Source organism: Necator americanus, chromosome V (assembly GCF_031761385.1).
Source record: "Necator americanus strain Aroian chromosome V, whole genome shotgun sequence".
Taxonomy (NCBI): domain Eukaryota; kingdom Metazoa; phylum Nematoda; class Chromadorea; order Rhabditida; family Ancylostomatidae; genus Necator; species Necator americanus.
In genome coordinates, this window is record NC_087375.1 from 27,753,232 (window position 1) to 27,772,099 (window position 18,868).

The 18,868-nt window shown below is 41.2% G+C and overlaps 1 protein-coding gene across 2 annotated transcripts; it reads right to left on the reverse strand.

Annotated features, from left to right (window-relative positions):
* Positions 1-1,850: 1,850 nt before the first annotated feature.
* RB195_015429 (uncharacterized protein) lies at positions 1,851-16,958 on the reverse strand (the record flags this gene model as incomplete). Of its 2 annotated transcripts, none has more annotated exons than XM_064206141.1 (16): positions 1,851-2,030; positions 4,615-4,707; positions 5,988-6,089; positions 6,225-6,308; positions 7,454-7,622; positions 9,178-9,300; positions 9,767-9,864; positions 9,922-10,071; positions 11,389-11,464; positions 11,595-11,756; positions 11,804-11,915; positions 15,137-15,188; positions 15,250-15,361; positions 16,532-16,639; positions 16,719-16,831; positions 16,899-16,958. In XM_064206141.1, 16 exons carry the CDS (start codon positions 16,956-16,958, stop codon positions 1,851-1,853), a joined length of 1,794 nt encoding a protein of 597 aa, XP_064062021.1. The 2 variants fall into 2 exon arrangements, with proteins under 2 accessions (XP_064062021.1, XP_064062022.1); XM_064206140.1 differs by having other exon boundaries at positions 1,975-2,037.
* Between the last annotated feature and the right edge of the window lie 1,910 nt (positions 16,959-18,868).

Genomic DNA, 18,868 nt, shown 5'->3' on the forward strand with positions numbered 1-18,868 from the left:
GTCTAATATTACATTATTCTTATTTTTGTGGAAAGAAGAGTAGTTTTTCAAGACCATGTTACTACTACAAGCTTGACTTTGAAAATGAGTTGCACGTGGACGATCGTTTACCACCGTTCATAGATTTAAAATTACGAAGATTGGCCGAAGCAAGACGTGTAGTCATTCATTAACATGAAGATGACAACACCGCTGCGAGACGTAATTCTCACGCTTCATGCCGTAAAAGGACTGAACTGACTGTGTTCAATTGACAGGAAGGAGTGCTAATCTCCCAGAATAATTACATACAGTTATGTTGGAAAGAGGACTTTTTTCAAATTCTGGTTCATCCTATTTCATCATTATCCTTTCATTTTGACACAAATAATTTGTATAATATTTCCTCTGTCAAATACTTCTGTTTAAGGGTGGGTGTAGTGCAATCAGTAAAAGGTTACAGTGTGTCTGCACGATCGGCTCGAAACCGTACCAGTGCCAACCAAGTTTTTCATCCCTCCAGGACCGATGAAGTAGTACCAGACTTATTTAGGAGGGTAACAACACTGACTTGTTCTCCGGCTCATTGGCTAGCCCTTCAGGTCATCGTATAAGCTAGACATGCGTTGCTAAACCTCAAACGATTCTGAGTTGAAATGAACGCGGTGCCAGATTCCGACCAAATTGGTTAACGCCAGACACTTCATCTTTTACTTTACCTAATTGTGTTTTTCTGCAATCTTGTTCGTAATTGTTTGTACTCACGTTGGTTGCATAATAAGATAAATTTAATTTCAAAGCAGTTTCGAGTAAATAATTTTATAACACTATTAAGTACTCCAATCTCAAGGAGGGGTTGTTCCCCATCATCAAAGTTGCTATATTGTTCTACAATGCTTACTTTTATTAATTAGTTATTTCTGAAATAATCCCCAGATGATAAACATCATTAACTAATTTTGTTTTTCTTCATTTAGCTTATATCTGAACTGGTTTTCAAACTTGTGATCTTTAAATCGTTAAATTGACAATCAATACAACCTCAACTCGAAATAATAATGCCTTTCTTTGGTCCATATAACATCTATCGTTGTTAGATATTTGTATGAGCTGAACTGATAAGATAACTACATCGGATTTTTTTATTCTATCATAAAACATCTATTTCCAAACTTTTACTTCAATCGTGTTGTTTTGCAGAATAAAGTTTTTGAAACCAATTGCTACCCCCGAAATGTAAATGGAAGTCCTGTTTCAAACTTCAGCTGGAGATTTTCTTTTATTTTCGCTAGATCTTCGAGTGTGGGGCGGGTGTAGTGTAGCGGTTAGAGGTTCCGCTTCCTGCACAATCGATCGGAGGTTCGAATCCGCCCTAGTGCTCACCAAGCCTTTCATCCCTCCGGGGTCGATAAATTGGTACCAGACTTGTCTGGGAGGATAAAAGCACTGACTTGACACATCGGCTAGCCACCGCAAGTCATTGTATAGGCCAGATACACGTTCGTAAACCTCAAACGATTCTGAATTGAAGTGAACGTGGGGGCGCATCCCAAGCGGATTGATTAACGCCAGACACTTTATCCTTTATCCTTTATCCTTCGAGTGTACTTTGTGGAAGGAGGATAAAGTCTTTTTAACGTCTTCGACAACACTGACAACTTCGCTAATAAATGGAGCAGTTCGACCGCTCAAGAACTGTTGAGTAAACTTACAATCGCATCTAAAGCACATTTATTCACGTTAAGCATTACAAAAATAAAATGAGAATTGGGTTGTTAACATAAATATCAAATTATTTGATCAAGCGCTGAGCTCAGAAGTCGTTATTGTGAATAATCTTTTGGTCAACATCTAAGAACAACACTTCATCGCTATGAATAAAACAATAACAAAACAATCAAGCATGAGAGCACTCCTAAACTGCACGAAATCCCCTTGTAATCGCCAATTTTATTCTTGTGCTTTTTCTCAGCCGAACAATTTGTTCCACAAATTTCATGACAAGGTGGACATATTATTCGGATTTTTACTTTGCCAACGCCGAGAACATGCTGGAAACTTAGAAAAAAAAGCCATAACTCCAAAAACTAATTATGTTGTTTCATGCTTTTATTCGATCTTTTTGAAAAGTATGTATATGAAGTCCTTAACTCCCAAAATTCTCTGTACGGCGATAAGCTCCACACCTTTATGCCGAGGTAGTGGGGGGGGGGGCATCAGTACCTTCCACAAATCCCGTCCTCACAGTGTGCGACGTCGTTGCGGAAGGCTGCCGAAACGGAAATGCGCTAGCATGATGATCTGTGCATACAACGTACATAGCAGGTCCTTGCATTGAAAGCGGTTATTAATGATTTAAAAGCATCACCCCACGAATCTGACCGCTCCAGTCGAACTCCCTGTAGAAAATAGTGCGCCAGAACGACTGAAGCGGTATCTTCCGGGCCGTTTTTTACGGCAATTAGGAAGAAATGGACGGAATCATGCCCCCCCCCCCCTCCCTCTCCATAGTCTCCCATCCCGTATACGAATACTTAACCCGTACCACCTCAGATTCGTGGAGTGATGCCTTTAATGATGCAAGCCAAGAAGATTAAGCACGACGTCTCTGGACTGACTGGAATAGAACATCGCCAGCCGCTAAAAGTAGAGAATAGCATTCGCAATGCCCAGCAGAACTTCACTAAATGTAAAACAGGGCCGAACTCCGAAACCCAGGTGGAAATGCAGCATCGAAAAGTGAAACGGAAAAGATAAGAGAGGTTATCCATGGATTCTACTCCGATCTCCTTGACATCTACTTGTCTCTTCACCATGTGGGTGAAGATGGAAATGTCATCGCAGATGTCCCCACTTTCGAAGTGCAAGAGACATTCATTCCTATAAAGATTCGCCCTTCACTCGATCTCAGCGGAACCAAATCCCAACTTCTGAAAAATTTATCGCTGGTTTTTATCAACACACTAGAGAGACTCTTTACTGTCGGAATGAAAAGTTCTTAAGAACGAGAAGACCGCGTAGTTGTACAAGTAGAGAGAGTCACTTGATCACCATCAGTCGCCAACTATCGATCAATCTGCTAGTTGTCCGTCATCTTCAAACTTTTTATAATAAGTACGTTCCTCAACAAGGCTGAACATCATATGAAGGACGGCTATGCGCAAGCAGAGCTCGAAGAGGACGCAGCACTATGGAATATTCACAGTTATTGAAACTTACCGGTGTATCGCGAAAGTACCGGATGTCGTTCTGTTTCACTTTCACTGACCCAAGAATAGCTTGATTGAGATGAAAGTGTTCATGAAAGCACTGAAGAACCAAGGTGCTTACTCGATATAAGAAGATTGTTCCAGATTTGTACTGTAGCTTCACAACCGGAATCTCACCATTCTACGCGAATATTATCATCGATGCCCAGTGGGCGGACCGTCAGTGTGATACAACTCCGCAACAAAATACATATTCACTATCAAGAACGCAACGGGAAAGTTGGAATTAGCTAAAGTGGGAGCCACTGTTAGTGGTCAGCAGCTACACCATCTACGCTTCGTTGATGAAAAGGTTCTAATAACATCTAGAATCAATCAAACAGAACGAATGATATCCAGATTTGATGAAACGTGTGGGAACATCGGTTCTCAACTGAATCTGCAGAATATGGCTGAGTATGTTAATGAAAAAGATTGTTTTCGGAAGCCCCACTCACGCTTAGCGATGTGTCCGAATCCATCAATTTTGTATACTGTGGTCGGAAAACATGGGAGAGTTTGCCATTGGGCTTGATAAAAGGAAACGAGCGACTTGAGAAGCGTATAAGAGCATCGAGGATGTAGTGAAGGAAACCTGGAACGCTGAGCTTTGTTAACACCTCCTTAAAATCACAGCACCTGCTGCTTTGACCCACGCTTGAGAAACCTGGGTACTTCGCAAGCAACAAGCGAAATAGTAAGGCTAGCAGTATCCCGGTTCACAAGGGCGAGAGGAGTGTTCGAAGATTCATCCATCGCGAGCGATCGAAAACTAGAGACGTCATGGCATTTGCCACGGAAACTGAAATAAAGTGGGCACGTGATGCGTCTCAACGATAACCGTTTGACTGGAGACCAAAACAACTGAGTTCCACGCTATATTAAAAGTGCAACGGGTAGACTGTCGACCAAATCTTTTTACGAAGTCCTATGAAGAAAGATTTGATGCTCTTTGTGTCTCTCGTAAAAGCACAAATCGTCTGTGATTGCGTGCGATGGAGAGAAATGGAGGAAATTACTAGAGTCTGCTCTACCATTATGAAAAAACCATTGAAGGTGATCAATGGTGTCGAATGTGAACAACACTGACGGCGGAATTTTATAGTCATCAGAGAATATTGTATGTATATCTCTACAGGTGTAAGCACATGTGTATAAAAATACCATTTCCTGGTGAATTTCTTTGTTCCTAGAGATAACCAAAAATGACACTATTCTGGATTTTGAGGACATTTAGCAGGCTGTTTCATGTATTCTAATAATTGGAAAGTTCTGGTCGTGATCATAATCTACATGCCATGTTTTGAAAAACGTTACAAAATCACTGAAAACTTAAAATTGTAAACATTAAGTGATTTTCCTTCAAAATAAATGAATCCACCCTTACCTTTTCCACGTGCACAAACTGCCCAGTGTAGTAACATGGATAAAATTTAGAGCTTTGAACTTTCACGTGTAAAAGATTCTCCTTGCAGGACGTCTAGAATGTTTTTCAATGAACTTGAGTCCTTAATACTCGTGTACTTTGCCAAAAAAGAGAAACGAACTGAAAACTACAGCATCCCCTAATTTAAGAGTTATCAGATGCTCAATTTGTTCTCGACTAACGGCTAAATTAATTTCAAGGACCATGAGGACTAATGAGTTATTAAAGGTATCACTCCACGAATCTGAGGTGGTACGAATTTCAGGTGGAGTATTTGTATACAGGATGGGAGACTATGGAGAGGAGGGTGACTCCGTCCATTTCTTCCTAAACGCTGTAAAAAATGGCCCGAAAGATACGGCTTCGGGCGTTCTGGCGCACTATTTTCTACAAGGAGTTGGACTGGAGCGCGCCAGCCTTGTGCACGCGCCGCATCTTCTGGGCCGTTTTTTTACGGCGATTAGGAAGAAGTGGACAGAATCACCACCCTCTCCGTAGTCTCCCATCCCGTATACGAATACTCCACCTGAAATCCGTACCACCTCAGATTCGTGGGGTGATGCCTTTGAGCAACAAGAAAACGGTACAGCTCCATCCAGGTCATCTTAGGTAAATATGTTTCGCACGAATAGAGAAAAGATAAAAGGGTCTCATTTGTTTCTACAGCAAATTTGTCAAATGAAATTAGTAGTTGTCATTCATCAAAAAAAGTGTAGATCGTTTAATGACACAAGGCAGTTTTCAATTTCGAATTTGGACCAGTTTTAAAATTAAGCCTTCAAAAAGTGGGGTTATCCACAGTAAGGATGAATGCAGCAAGGAACAGAAAGAATTTGGAAGATGTCTGCAATTGAGAGGACGAAACTTCCGATCCAGGTATTTACAGTTGCATTACGCGGAGACAACTGTTCAGGTTGTCTTCTCACGGTGAGAAACGGTAGAACAAAAGCAATGGCTATTAGAATGCCAGCATCAATTTTCAATTTGCTCTTTTCAAGTGTAAAATTAAGGTGAAAAGGGAGCAGTTGAAACATTCTCGTGACATGGAACTTCGGCGAATTTCTGTCTATGTTTTCTATTAGTATCCCAAGGTTTTTGGATGGGACCTTTATTAGCCTGACGTTACGGCATTTAACTGTCCTCAGAGGCCTAAATAGGGTTTGTTTGGTGTAGTCTCATGTTTATTCCGTCAAGTGCCGCACTGCAATGGGTAAGTGCCTCGATAATCGTTCGAGGTAATGAAGAAAGAAAGCATCTTTGACCTATCCATCACTGCACGAGATCTTGCCCGGCTATGAAAACTGATATAAATCAAAGAACAGAGAAAACTTTACCTCATAGCAACCTACGTTGAGATGATATGTGGTTGTACGTATCTTCTTTCTGACTTTAACTCCTTTATGCAAGGAAAAACAGCGAGCACTTCGAGAAAAGATCTGAACATTTTCAGTCATCAATATCCGTTCTACTTCGATTTGGATTTTAATTAGAGCAGCTCAAACTGCAGATAATTATGGAAACAAAGAAGATATAAGATAAAAGAGTTTTCTGGTTTGAGAAAAGCTACGAGCCTCTAGTGAGTAATTGTTGTAGTACATGTTCCCTGAGTACGTGCAGCGCGTGTCAGTAGCTTCTTTTGATATTTGACCGAACACCTGTAGAAAGGCAATTGTGGAATGGACTTCCAATGCAAGAATATTATACATTAAACTAAACATCAAGAAATTAAAGATTGTACCATAAGGGAAACGAGAACACGCTCAAGTGTCAGATTGACGTCTACATCCGTCGCAGTGCACAAGAAATATTGGGGTGTCGGGGAAGTTATGGCGTATTTCTTCTGTATTTTTCAAAGGTCGTTTATTTATGTGAAGAATGAAGATCGATAGATGTTGTGTTAGGCGGTACAGATTAATAGGTAATACATTTCTTGTTTTGTTCCATAACCTACTGTCATCTTTCAGTGAGCTTCATAATTCTTCGTTCATAGAAAGATCTGTCTTTATCAGCAAGAAACTGGATAAGGTGCTCATTTATAGCCTCATCTGAGTTGAATGATATGCCACGCAAGGAGTTTTGAAGAAAACAAACAAAAAAAACAGGTGCAACTCTGATACTGCAAGATTCGTCGTGTATGGTAGAGGTGGCAGCAAATCCCATCCAAGCTCCGATAATTTTTGACGGGTGATCAAACGTATGTGTTGGGGTCGGGTTATCGCGATGGAACACAACTCCTCAACCTCAGAAACTATTGGGGTCGCGCACGCCCACCGTATTCCCTTGATCTCCCGCCAGCAGATTTCCACTTGTTTCGACCTCTTCAAAACTCCCTACATGGCACAACATTGAGTTCAGATGAGACTGTAAATCAACAGCTTATTCAGTTTTTCACCGACGAAGGCGCGTCATTTCATGAACGAGAAATTCTGAAGGTCATTGAAAAATAGAAAAGGTTGTCGAAGGAAAGGGGGAAATATATAGCTGGTTGATATTTGTTCTGTTTTTTAAGGGCACTTCTACTAGAAAAATCAGTCTTTAGTGGAACTCTGCTCATCGCAGCTTCCACCTCTTGACTCTTCCAAATAATAGTGAAATCTCTTCAAGTTACTGAAATTAGTTCTACTTTACTTTTATAATTCTCATTTTCTGAAATTCATTCTAAAAGTTGGACATGGCTTGGTTCTCGAGGACTCTGACGGTTGATGACGGATTGATCCGGAACTGATTTTTTTCGAATTCCCATTCACGGCAGCTTCTAGGAATCGAGATCTCCTCAAAAAGTCATGTAAAGCTGTCTTACTCTGTAATAAGGGCAATAATCGGCAACCATCTCTCCTCCTTGAGCAATAACTTTTCGATTTTTGTGGTCTTTGTAGAGTTTTGGAATATTATAGTCGTATTCTTTTGGCAAATCTTCATTTCTTCTTATCATGTTGCAACTGACTTTAGACTTTCGGTCTGCGTTACACCTTAACGACTTTGATAAGCGTCAGATTATTAGTAATAATAGAACAAATGAATTAACAAATTATAATTGTAATCATTACTTGAAACTTGTTTTCAAAGAGTGGAGTCGTTATCAGTCCCCCACATCATTAAATTAAGGTCATTTTTCTTTGGGAAAAATACAGTTTATGTAAAAATTCGTTTCAGCGGGAACAGAGCTTCACTGAAGAGCACCACGAAACGAAAAGTACACGGTTGTTCGCATTACTTTTTATTCAGCTCGGAATGTTCCCATTTTCTACAACATTTTATTTTATTTTGAACGCATACTGTAATGATCTTTTCCAATGATCCAAAGTATCATGAGTATCATAACAACGAGCTTATCCTGTTACATGTGTGCGTTTCAGTCACGAAATTCCAAGAAGGGGGTGCGAAGGCTCCACCGGCGTCGAATTGGTGCGCCGGCGTCGTAGATCGGTAAAACGGGCACTACAGCGTTGACCGTTGAAGCATTAACCACTCCCTGTGGGGACGCGCCTACGCGTTCGACTTCAACTCAGACTTTGTTTGAAGTTTATGAATGTGCATGCGCCCTTACAACGACTTGCAGGGCTAGCCGATGAACCAATTCAGTGTCTTTATCTTCCTAGACAAATATAGTGTTAATTTATCGCCGCCAAAGGGATGGAAAGGTTTGGTTGTCGCGAGGGTGGATTCAAACCTGCGATCGATCGTGCAACCCCTTACCCACCGCGAACCCTTCATTTTAGTAAGGGTAGAATTATTGGAGTTGTAAAGACTAAAGGCGGTCGATAATTCCTTTCCAGCAAAACTCTTCGGCGTTCTTATCTTTGTCAAAACGAGGAACGAAGTGGGCAAAGATTCAAGGAAAGCCGAATTTTAGCATTCAATCTCTGCCGTACCCTTTTGCTGCAGTAAATACACGCAAAAACATCGATTCTAGTTTACAAGAGCATTTTTTGCTGTACCATGTAGCTTGTCTCACAAAATACTTTTATTCGTAAGTCAATAGTGCTTGATTTCATGAAAATACAACTGAGGCATCAAAAAAGCCCTAGCGCATTAATCAAATGAGCGCATAGTTCGTTGATTGAGTAAAGTAGTGTGCTTACTTGAACCATGGTTAGGGAATACATAGGATATAGAGAATAAAAGGGAATAAAAGAAAAACCAAAAAGAAAAAAAACCGCTTGACTGATCCCATTAAGATAATGCGTTGGGAATTAATTAAGAACCGTAGAGAATTAAGAACGTATCCAGCTTATGTAACCTGCGTTCGCCAAGCGATGTATTCGGGTACACAAAAACAAACTGTGGCGCCTGCGATCTTCTCCATTCAGGCAATTCATGTCTTTTGTCATGCACTCTTTTTTGTCTTTTCTGGACACTCACATGGCTTTGCGACAGCGGTTTTGCGAATGAGGGTCCCTAAGAAAGGCGGTGCATGCGCTGCAGAATGGAATGCGGCACCTAGATCGGGTAATCTTGACAGGTTGCGTAAGCGTTCGTTGAGAACAACTTGAGAGGTTACTCCAAATGTTAACCATTACTCACCTCATATCAAGGGCTCGCGTGCAGAAGGGATATGGGTCTTTCGAACCTTTCATCCATGACAAACAGCTTTTCTTCGCAAAATCGCAGCCAAGCCCTTTACCCCATGTCATATTTTCTGCTTTACTAAAAAAAACTACATAAAATAACGGCCATCTTCTGGAATCTTAAAAATGGTCACAATCTATTATAATTCACATCCTCATCCATTCCAAACATCCATTCCGTACAAATGACGGAGAGCTATTAATATGAAAATGTGAAGTAGTTTTATCCCTTTAATCCTACAAAAGTCAATATGTTCAGAAAAGTACAGAAATAGTTTTGATCTTGGAGCTGTTAGCGAGCAAAAAACGCAACAGGACTACCGGGAAATTTCCAAATTTGATCATATACTTTGACAAACTGGATTTTTAAGAGTTATTTTTATGGATAAAAGAATTCTCCGATAAATAGTGTCATCGCATAATACTCGAAAGATTAAATAAGTATTCAAATATTCAAGTAAATATTTTCAAATTTTCGCTAGCAACACAACACAACAACAGTATGAGGAAAGGAAGGACAGTTTCGGAAGGGTGAAGAAACCTACTCGTAATTCACTTGATACCATCCAGAATCTTCGAAAAGAGCCAGAGTGAGACGCGAGAGGGCGTACACTTGAGTAGCAACCCCAGTCAACGCTTCGTTCTGCAAGAAAGGTGTTTACGACTGAAAATCTGCCTACACCATCTTCGCCAACCCCACCTCAAAGACACGTTTTTCCCAATGAGATCCGGCCGTGCCAGTACCGCCTTGATTCTCCACTTCAGCACCTTCTAGAGTGGGACATCCGAAGTGTTTTCGCGCTTCTTCTCGAACTTTTGGCGTAACAATCATATATACGTCATGAGATATCTGAACAAAAGAAATTTCAACATTGGGAATAATGTTTCTATTGCAATGTTCAGGCGAGTAGCGTCGGGCTGATTTATAGTTGGGTCAAAACGACATGAAGCACGGACAGTTGCGTAAGCGGCTGCGCTCGAAGCGGTGCGGTGGAGTGAAAGGGTTGAGATCATGTAAAGATCCTCGCTATCGCCACCCATTTCTGCAGTTTGCCATGGTCCCACCTCGATTTCAACCGCTGTCTCCACCCCACCGCTTCGAGCGTAGCCGCTTATGCAACTGTTTTGCTTCATGTCATTTTGATCCGACTATATATGATCGTACAAAGCATTGCTGATCAGTTTCAACCTATTTCACGCATTGATATTCGCGATGGGAGACTGAATCCCTGGAAATTTTGACTGCTGAAGTTCAATCGGGATAAGATTTGATTAGAATGCGTACAGAATAGTGATCATTTCTCTTTATCTTTTTTTTTGCTAATGGTGTGAGGTTTGCAAAGGATTTGATGTTATGGAGGCGTTGGGAGCGAGCGAGAACAAGTCTTGTAAAAGCGTCCAAGACCGCTGGAGACAACGGAGTTGAAACCACAAGAAGTCCCAATCCTCATCCTCAACTGCAGAACTCACCCCGTCTACCTTCAATCACACTTTCAACCACCTCTTATCCGTATACCCATTCCGTATATTGAGCGCTAATCACGCCGATTTGTCACGCTTCACCATATTGCCATTGTCTTGAATAACCTCCTCTCCTACACCTTTGTGGAGAGATCTCAATATTTCGTGACATGCTACCTTTAAATGCAGCGTATCACGACGTCGTTTGACGTCATGCGCAAAGCACAGCAAAAGCCTGGAGTCCGAGTTGTAGATTGCGGAAACTAGCTTGGCTCCGCTCATATCTCCCTAGTTGTCGTTAAAAAAAAAACGGCGTGGGAACGACGTCTGGTTCTTCGAGGTACGTTAGGACTTAACTTGTGCACGTTCCGATTCTCTCAGCTGCCTGTCGAATGGTTTTACTTGAACAGGGTGACGAGGAGCCGCCATTGGTTTTCGACCGCTCGCACGTGGATGCAGCGCGTATACAAAGGTAACAAGTTGCAACTGATTATGTGGGAAAGAAAACCGAATCTCACACTGTTTTTCATGATGATTAGAGGAAGAGCGGATCCATGCTGGTTTTCGCAATCTACAATCCGAGCTCTAGCCTTTGGCTTAATTTCAGCACAACGTCAAAATCGTGAAAGGCTGAAGGAGAGAAGACCGAGAAGGTGATATTTTGAGAAGAGTAAATTTTGAAGAATTATGAACTGGCTGATTTTACCTTTCCTCCAGAGACTTCCCAATCGTCACGTGTGAACTTCTCGATGACACCAGGTACAATAGGTAGAGGTTTATGTCTGGAAATGATTCTGAAGCATACTCACTCATGTGAGTTAAAAATTTTCTGAGACAAATTTAAAATTATGCAATATAGAATTTACAACAAAAAAAAACTGCACTGCAATTCTATCATTGGAAACTGCTTACTGTGTTGCTGGCTTTGCACCAATAAAATTCGTGAAATGTGACACCGAAAACACAAAAGCATGAACCAATTCGTGCTTAATCATGGACAACCAGCGCGTCATCTCGTTTCTTTGCATTTTACCGAATGAATACGGGCAAATGTTCACGTAACCGGATATTGGCCTAAATTTTGTGTATAGAGAGAAATGCACAAATTTCTCCTCCCTTACCTTTTAGTGACAGGATGTAAACTACAGCGTGAAGCGTAGGCGAGCGTGTGTTCGTCACAAATTCCTTCCCTTATGGCCACGAATAGAATGAAATCAGCATAATTGAGTGTTCCTGTAAATTTGCTACTTCCGTGTCTTTCAATTCTTCTATTCACAACTGCAAACGCTCAGGAAAGGTCAAAGGGTGAAACTAATCTGCACCAGCTCATTAGCTGACATTAGGTGTTTATACTTAGAAATGCTTGAAACTGCGAAATGGGTTGCACATGTGGGATTGCGTGAAGCCATTCTCTTCTCTCTTTCAGTTAAAACCGTAGATCGCCTTGCTGTAGTATTTAAAATTCATATGGATGTGTGCCCAAAAAACCAAGTACTCAAATGTCCAAGTACGTGTATCGGCTTATGTGTCGGTCGTATCATATGCACTGCTCAGACTCTCCGAGACGCCAGCCCTTTTTTAAAACGAACATATAGGGTGTAAGTATAGTCATAGTGCACATTTGATCTGTCACAGAAAAGCAACGGAACTGGACAGAAATGTGAAATTTTCACCAAAAAAAAGAAAAATCTTCAAAATTTTCACTTATTCTGTGCACTTCAATGTGGTCTCGATTTGTAGCCGTACACACACCTAAACGATGCTCAAAGTCTTCCCACACACGGTTAAGGACATCTGGAGAATAAGAGAAGAGTGAATAGCGTTTGTGATCTTCTGTTTTGAAGGCAGCATACCACGAATCTGAGGTGGTGCGGATTTCAGGTGGAGTATCCGTACACGAGGTCGTAGATTATGGAGATGGGGCTAGTTCCGCCCATCTCTCCCTGCATCGCTGCAAACAGCCGCCTCCAGAATGTTGTTTTGTACAACGCCATCTATCGCAATGCTCCACCCCTTGCGCCGCCTCCGCCCTGCGATTCGTCGAAAATCAATTCGGACTGCCCCGATAGACAGTAAGGAACGCTTCGCGTGCAAGGGTGGCACGCTGCAATAGAACGTATCGTACAAAACAGCATCCAGGAACTGGCTGTTTGCAGTGATGAAGGAAGACATGAGCGGAACCACCTATCCATAATCTACGGCCCCGTATACGGATACTGCACTTGAAGTCCGTACCGCCCCAGATTCGTGGTATGCTGTCTTTAAGCGATTAGTGTCGTTGATACGTTCACTGTACACGTGTTGGTCCACAAGTGAAAGCCTGAGAGCAACAGATCCGGGGATCGTGGCGGCCGGGGCTTGACAGAACTCCCGCCTGTTCACCGCTACGAGAATGTTGAATCCAATAACTCACGAACAGTGTTGCCGTAGTGTGAATATTCACGTTGCACTTTCCTCGCGGATTCGATTTTATTGTAGCAAGCTACAGAACACGCTGGACTTTCCCCTGTACGCTCGACTTGCATACGCGAGGGCTGATGCACTGCTGCGCAGTTCATGGTGTCCCGGCCTTTTGCGCACGCGCTTGCGTATCATACTACGAAAACTTGGAGAGTTCTCCTTTTATTTGATAGAAGTTTCACGTTTCCATCTTGTTTTGTTGCTTTTCTGTAACCGGTCAAAGTGCGCCGTGACCTGCGGACATCCTGTATTCACCCACCTGAGTGGTTCAACTTTCTCAGAGCCGCATCATGAAGAAGAGCATTTTAAGAGTTCAAATTTGTTGACTTAAAGTAGCTGTCTCAATAAGAAATGTATGTGAAAAAAAACTTTCCTAACAGTTGAAATAGAAAAACCATGTAACGGGCACGGTGCGAATAATTTTGTTGTTAATAATGAACTGATTTGAACGCCTTTACACATTAGAAAAAAGAGGTAAAGAGTTCCTCACTGGAGCCACTGATCTCGCTACTATTAGTATAACACGTGGCATTCAAAATCACTACATTTTACGTTATCCTTCTTCGTAGAACCACTGAAGGGAGATTACTAATGATAGGATTGCCTCTGCGTGCAGGTGAGGTCAGTCATGATAAAAGGGATTCCAACCCAACAGAAATACAGCAACAGGTGGTTCAATGGTTAAACATTACCAAATAAATCGGAAAAAATGGGTATAAATGAAGCAACGGCAAGCACACAAGGGGAGAGGGGAGGGGGGCCTTCTACCTTATGATCCGAAGAACCGAAATGTAAGGACATAAACATAGCGAACCGTTATGCTCTGCATGTTAGGAACATGTACAACCCCAGCAAGGCACTTTCTTCTGGACACTCAAGTATTATATACTCTCTTGCGTTCACTAAGAATATCGAGCTATGTTCATAGCTGTTCTCAATCACGGGGCAGCGGTAGAAGGAGAAATCAACTTTTACACGTCTGACCTCCTGTCTGACTCGCTGCCCTGTGCTGCCGTCGCACTGGCTTTCACCAAAATAAGAGAATAAAAAGTAGTTCTTTTTTGGAAAATTCAATTAACGAGTGGTAAGGTGTCGTTTTGAAAGGTCTTATAGGTAAATTTCCATTCCATCACATTCAACACGTGTTATTACCTAAATTTTTACCTAGACCATTTATGTTTTATCATGAATACTAAGTTCTTAATTTTGATTTGAAAAAATAGGCAAAGCCTTCAATTTTCAAGTGAATGTTGACGTGCAGAGATCAAAATTACTCAAAACTCTCGTCGAAATTATCTATTATCTCGACTTAGCAGCTGTAGTACGAGTTCCATGTACAATTACTTGGTTCTTGGTGTAGTGATATGTCAGAGCCCCTCAATCATTTCATCAGTGGTGTAGAAATCTTGAACTCGCGAAACTTTGAGAGAGGACTGGATGAGCTGAAAGTGTTTGTGAAACCATTATTGTCAAGCTTATCCATAGCATTCGAACAGTAACGAGTGGAACTGGCTACGTTTTTTTTCAAAAGTCCTTTAACGCCCTTATCTTCTCATAAATCCAATATCATAATCCTCTTATCTTATACCTCAACCTTTTAGAACCAAAAAGTTAAGGTCTTCCTGTCCGCATTGTGCTAAAAATCAAGAAGAGATCAAGAACATTGGGTCCCAGTCCGTTTTCTTTTAAACATTTTGAGCTAAACTTTGTTCGCGTACAGTATTCTAGGTCATTTCTCTCTTGGAAATATTGATCCATGCATCGATTCTATCCTCTTATTTGTTTGGTCTCACTTTAGGTGCAGTATTAACATTTAAATGGAATTTTGCGTACACTTCAAGTTGGTATTTGTCATTGCAGAGTTCTAAAATGTTGCCTCGATAGATGGAGTAAGAGTGGGTTCGGGGGCTGGCTGGTCCACGATATGTCTTGTTTCGATGGTAAAAAGCTCGAAAATTGACATTAGTAAGAAAATGCTGGCAGAAAATGCATACCTACGTATTCCTCGAAGTTTGTCAAACATTGTCGATTCTCGCATTTACATTTCTAAAAGTCGGTACCCTAGAGGCGACGTAACTTTTCAAGTTAAAATGTAGCAAAAGTGCACCACAAAGATCTTCGTGTTTACTGGAGCCACTGCGGTCCCACAACCAGGAATACAGTCAGTGCCACACTTCACAAAGTCTTTATTTCGGACATACGTGCCACCAGAACATTCTCTACAAAGACCAATTAGTGACCTAGGCAATGAAAAATACAGAAGAAAATCCTATTCATTTCGAGTATTGCCCATGTTCGACTCTCTTTGAATCTCGGTATGTTGAAACGTAGTTACAATTGATTTTCTTGAGATGTAGCCAAGATTGATATTGATCGTCTTTATTAAACAACAGCTCAGGTTTCGGCGTTATCGCCTTCTTCAGAGAATGGAAAATTCAAAGCCATTAGTGATTTATCCTCTCAAGCACCTCATCATCCTACAGAAAGCATGCAAACGGTAGGCAAACTCAAACAGCAACATATTGGCTAGTATTTACCTCATTAGCTGGACTGGTAACGCAACACACCACCACGTACCACAACTACGAGTCACAAGGGTTTTATATAGGGACCTTACGGCCCGCCCCGTAGATCAAAACTCCCAGCTGCGTGGTTTGCCCAATGGCAGAGAGAGTGATTGCATGGTATCAGGAGCAGTGTATCATATTACGTGTAGCTTGTGCGGTGACGATTATATAGGGGAAACGGGACGTTCACTGTGTATTAGGGTCAAGGAGCGTCTAGATGGACTCGCAAAATCTATAACCTTGACCCCACTTGGAGCACACCGTAGAATATGTCATCCAGACTCCGAAGTAGAGGTAGAAGTATATATTATATTATCATACGAGTCCGAGATCACAGCACGCAGAACACTAGAGGACTTTTGGATAACCGCCAAAAGTCCAAAAATGAACAAGAAGGATGAGTGCATTGCTATCACAAACGAGTTATCCCCGTATCAAGACCTATGCGGATTTTGATCTACGGGGCGGGCCGTGAGGTCCCTATATAAAACCCTTGTGACTCGTAGTTGTGGTACGTGGTGGTCTGTTGCATTACCAGTCTAGCTAATGAGGTAAGTACTAGATAATGTGTTGCTGTTTGAGTTTGCTTACTGTTTTCATGCTTTCTGTAGGGTGATGAGGCGCTTGAGAAGATAAATCACTAATGGCTTTGAATTTTCCAGGCTCTGACGAAGGCGATAACGCCGAAACGTTAGCCGTTGTTTAACAAAGACAATCAATACCAATCTTGGCTACAGCTCAAGAAAATCCATTAAGCCTTTCATTTCATTTCGTATATTTGTTTTATGACAAGCTAAAGTATTCGGAGATGGTAAAACATACGGCTGAAGTTGTAGCGTCCGCACCCTCTCGACTTTAATGGTATCTTCGAAATAATCTCGTGCTTGGGATATTAATCGCTTCAGAATCATTAGTTTTTCGGAGGCTAATCTTAAGGAACAATGTCGTAACGTTCAAAATTTATTTCAGCCTAAACTATTCCGAATAAAAATACTGAAGATTGCCCCACGCCTCAACAGATTCGTCGTAATACAACTCGATTCTTATCCAGTCCCATGATGTGCTTCTCTTTGACCTGCCATCATCAATAACGCCGTAAGTGACGTTTGTGGTGTTTAGAGACTGTAATCCGCTAGTACCCAGAGATCCCAAAATGCCTCAAAGAGCTGACAAACAAAACAACACTTACAGCTTTATCGCAGGCCAAAGTAATTGGAAGCGCAAGTAGAAACTGTATCCTTGTATACATATGAATCGACCGGGAAGTACAATTTTAGTGAAATAAAAAACGCATACCCTACCTGGGATTTAAATCCTAGTGCTTATCACATACTCACCACTTGATAAGCAACATTATTCCCTTCGTATACTCAACCCATTCTACTGCTCCTTTTTCCGTAGAACGACCACAAAATTCATCTTTTCTCACATTACCGAGTTGTGGCACGTTTCACTTTACGCCAATTTTTCTTTCGTATCAACTGTGATTACATGAAAATCTCTCCATCTTGTTTTGTTTTGTAAATGAAATGCGAAGAAATTATACTCAGGCCAGATATCTCTAACTGAATATGCCGACCTAACCGTAGGACGTCTTGAATGTGTTGATGATCTGATTGTTTTAAACTGCGCGTACTTCTAAACAGAACAGGTTCACATAATAGTATAATTTCAAAGTCCGGAGTACTGTAAAATCCACAGATCCCCTATCATTTTCATTAGTTTGGGAAAAAAAAGTTGAATTGTTACCTGTCTCGTCGTGTGGGATTTTTTTTAGCCGTCTACTCGCTATTCTTACTCCGTTCCGTATTCACTTCGTTTAATTTCAGGAATCGCTGGAGAAATTTAACATGAAGAGCAAGTTTCTTTTGTGATATTGTGGTGTCTCAATTAAACGTACTCTCTAGACCTTTACTGCACAACAACTGAAGATAATTGATGCATGAAGCATACATAACAGAAAGGCTATTAAATTTCCTGCTCAGCTCTGACACAACATACGACTACGACTGCAAATCCCTTAACGATTGGGTCAAAACGTTCTGAAGTGTGAATCAGTTGCGTAAGTCATGCTTTATGTGGCATTTTTCTGAAATATTCTTCTTAACGACCGACTTAGGCTGTCGCTTCATTACGCTGTCCTTAGCCCATTGACGGCGACAGACAACTCTGGGTACCTTACTTCTGATGAATAATGATCGTAGAACAATAGTGGTCGTAATCAGAAATTCACTCAAACCAGCAAAAGACTTAAAGATAAAGCGTCCAGAAAAGAGAGCATATAAAGAATAAAGAAATATAAAGAACACGACATACTCTGATCTGACACTATTGCATCAATTTCTGCCCTCTCGAAGGAATGAAGTGGTCGTTAAGAACACTCCTGTTCTTAACGACCACTTCATTTCCACAGGAGAAGAGACAGCGATAGGGGAAAACCTTCCCTACGGTTCTGATCTGCGAGTCATAGACACCGGAGAATGCAAAGAACTGCACCTTACAAGACGACTGTCATTGCACAGAAGCAGAAAGCAAAGTTTCTTGCCAATGCCTCTCCGTTCGAGGACATTCAAAAAGTATTCAACAGAACAGAACTGAACCTTCTTGTTAAAAATTCGCAGTGGGATATCGAAGACAACGCGACGCATCGCATCAATAGCAAAAATAGCCCACATGAATGCTGAATTCATAGTGAAGATTAAAAAAACTTAGCCTTCGATACTACGATCATCGTCACTGAAGAAGAAGAAGAACGGTCCTGCTCAATAGAAAACAGCGCATTACAAGGATGTTATGGTGTTATACTGATTTTATACTGATTTTGTGATGTTATATTTACTTCGCATTAATAGGAGTGCTCCAAAACGCAGGATACCTCCATTCACGTTCTTTGCGAAGGAAAACAGCATGCCTCACCAAACAATAAAGTTTCCCGACGTTACGCATATCGCTAACTTCATGTTCAGTTGGTACAACACATCAATACTAATGACGCTAGAAGTTACGCTACTTCTACGTTTACTGTATATGTTTACTGTGTACTGTATTTCTGAAAAAGCTGGAAATACGCACAATTAGATTAGACTTTAGCATCATGCCGCACTATTATTCTTTTTACAAATAATTCTTCTTTTTACAAGAATCATCCAAAAAAACCAA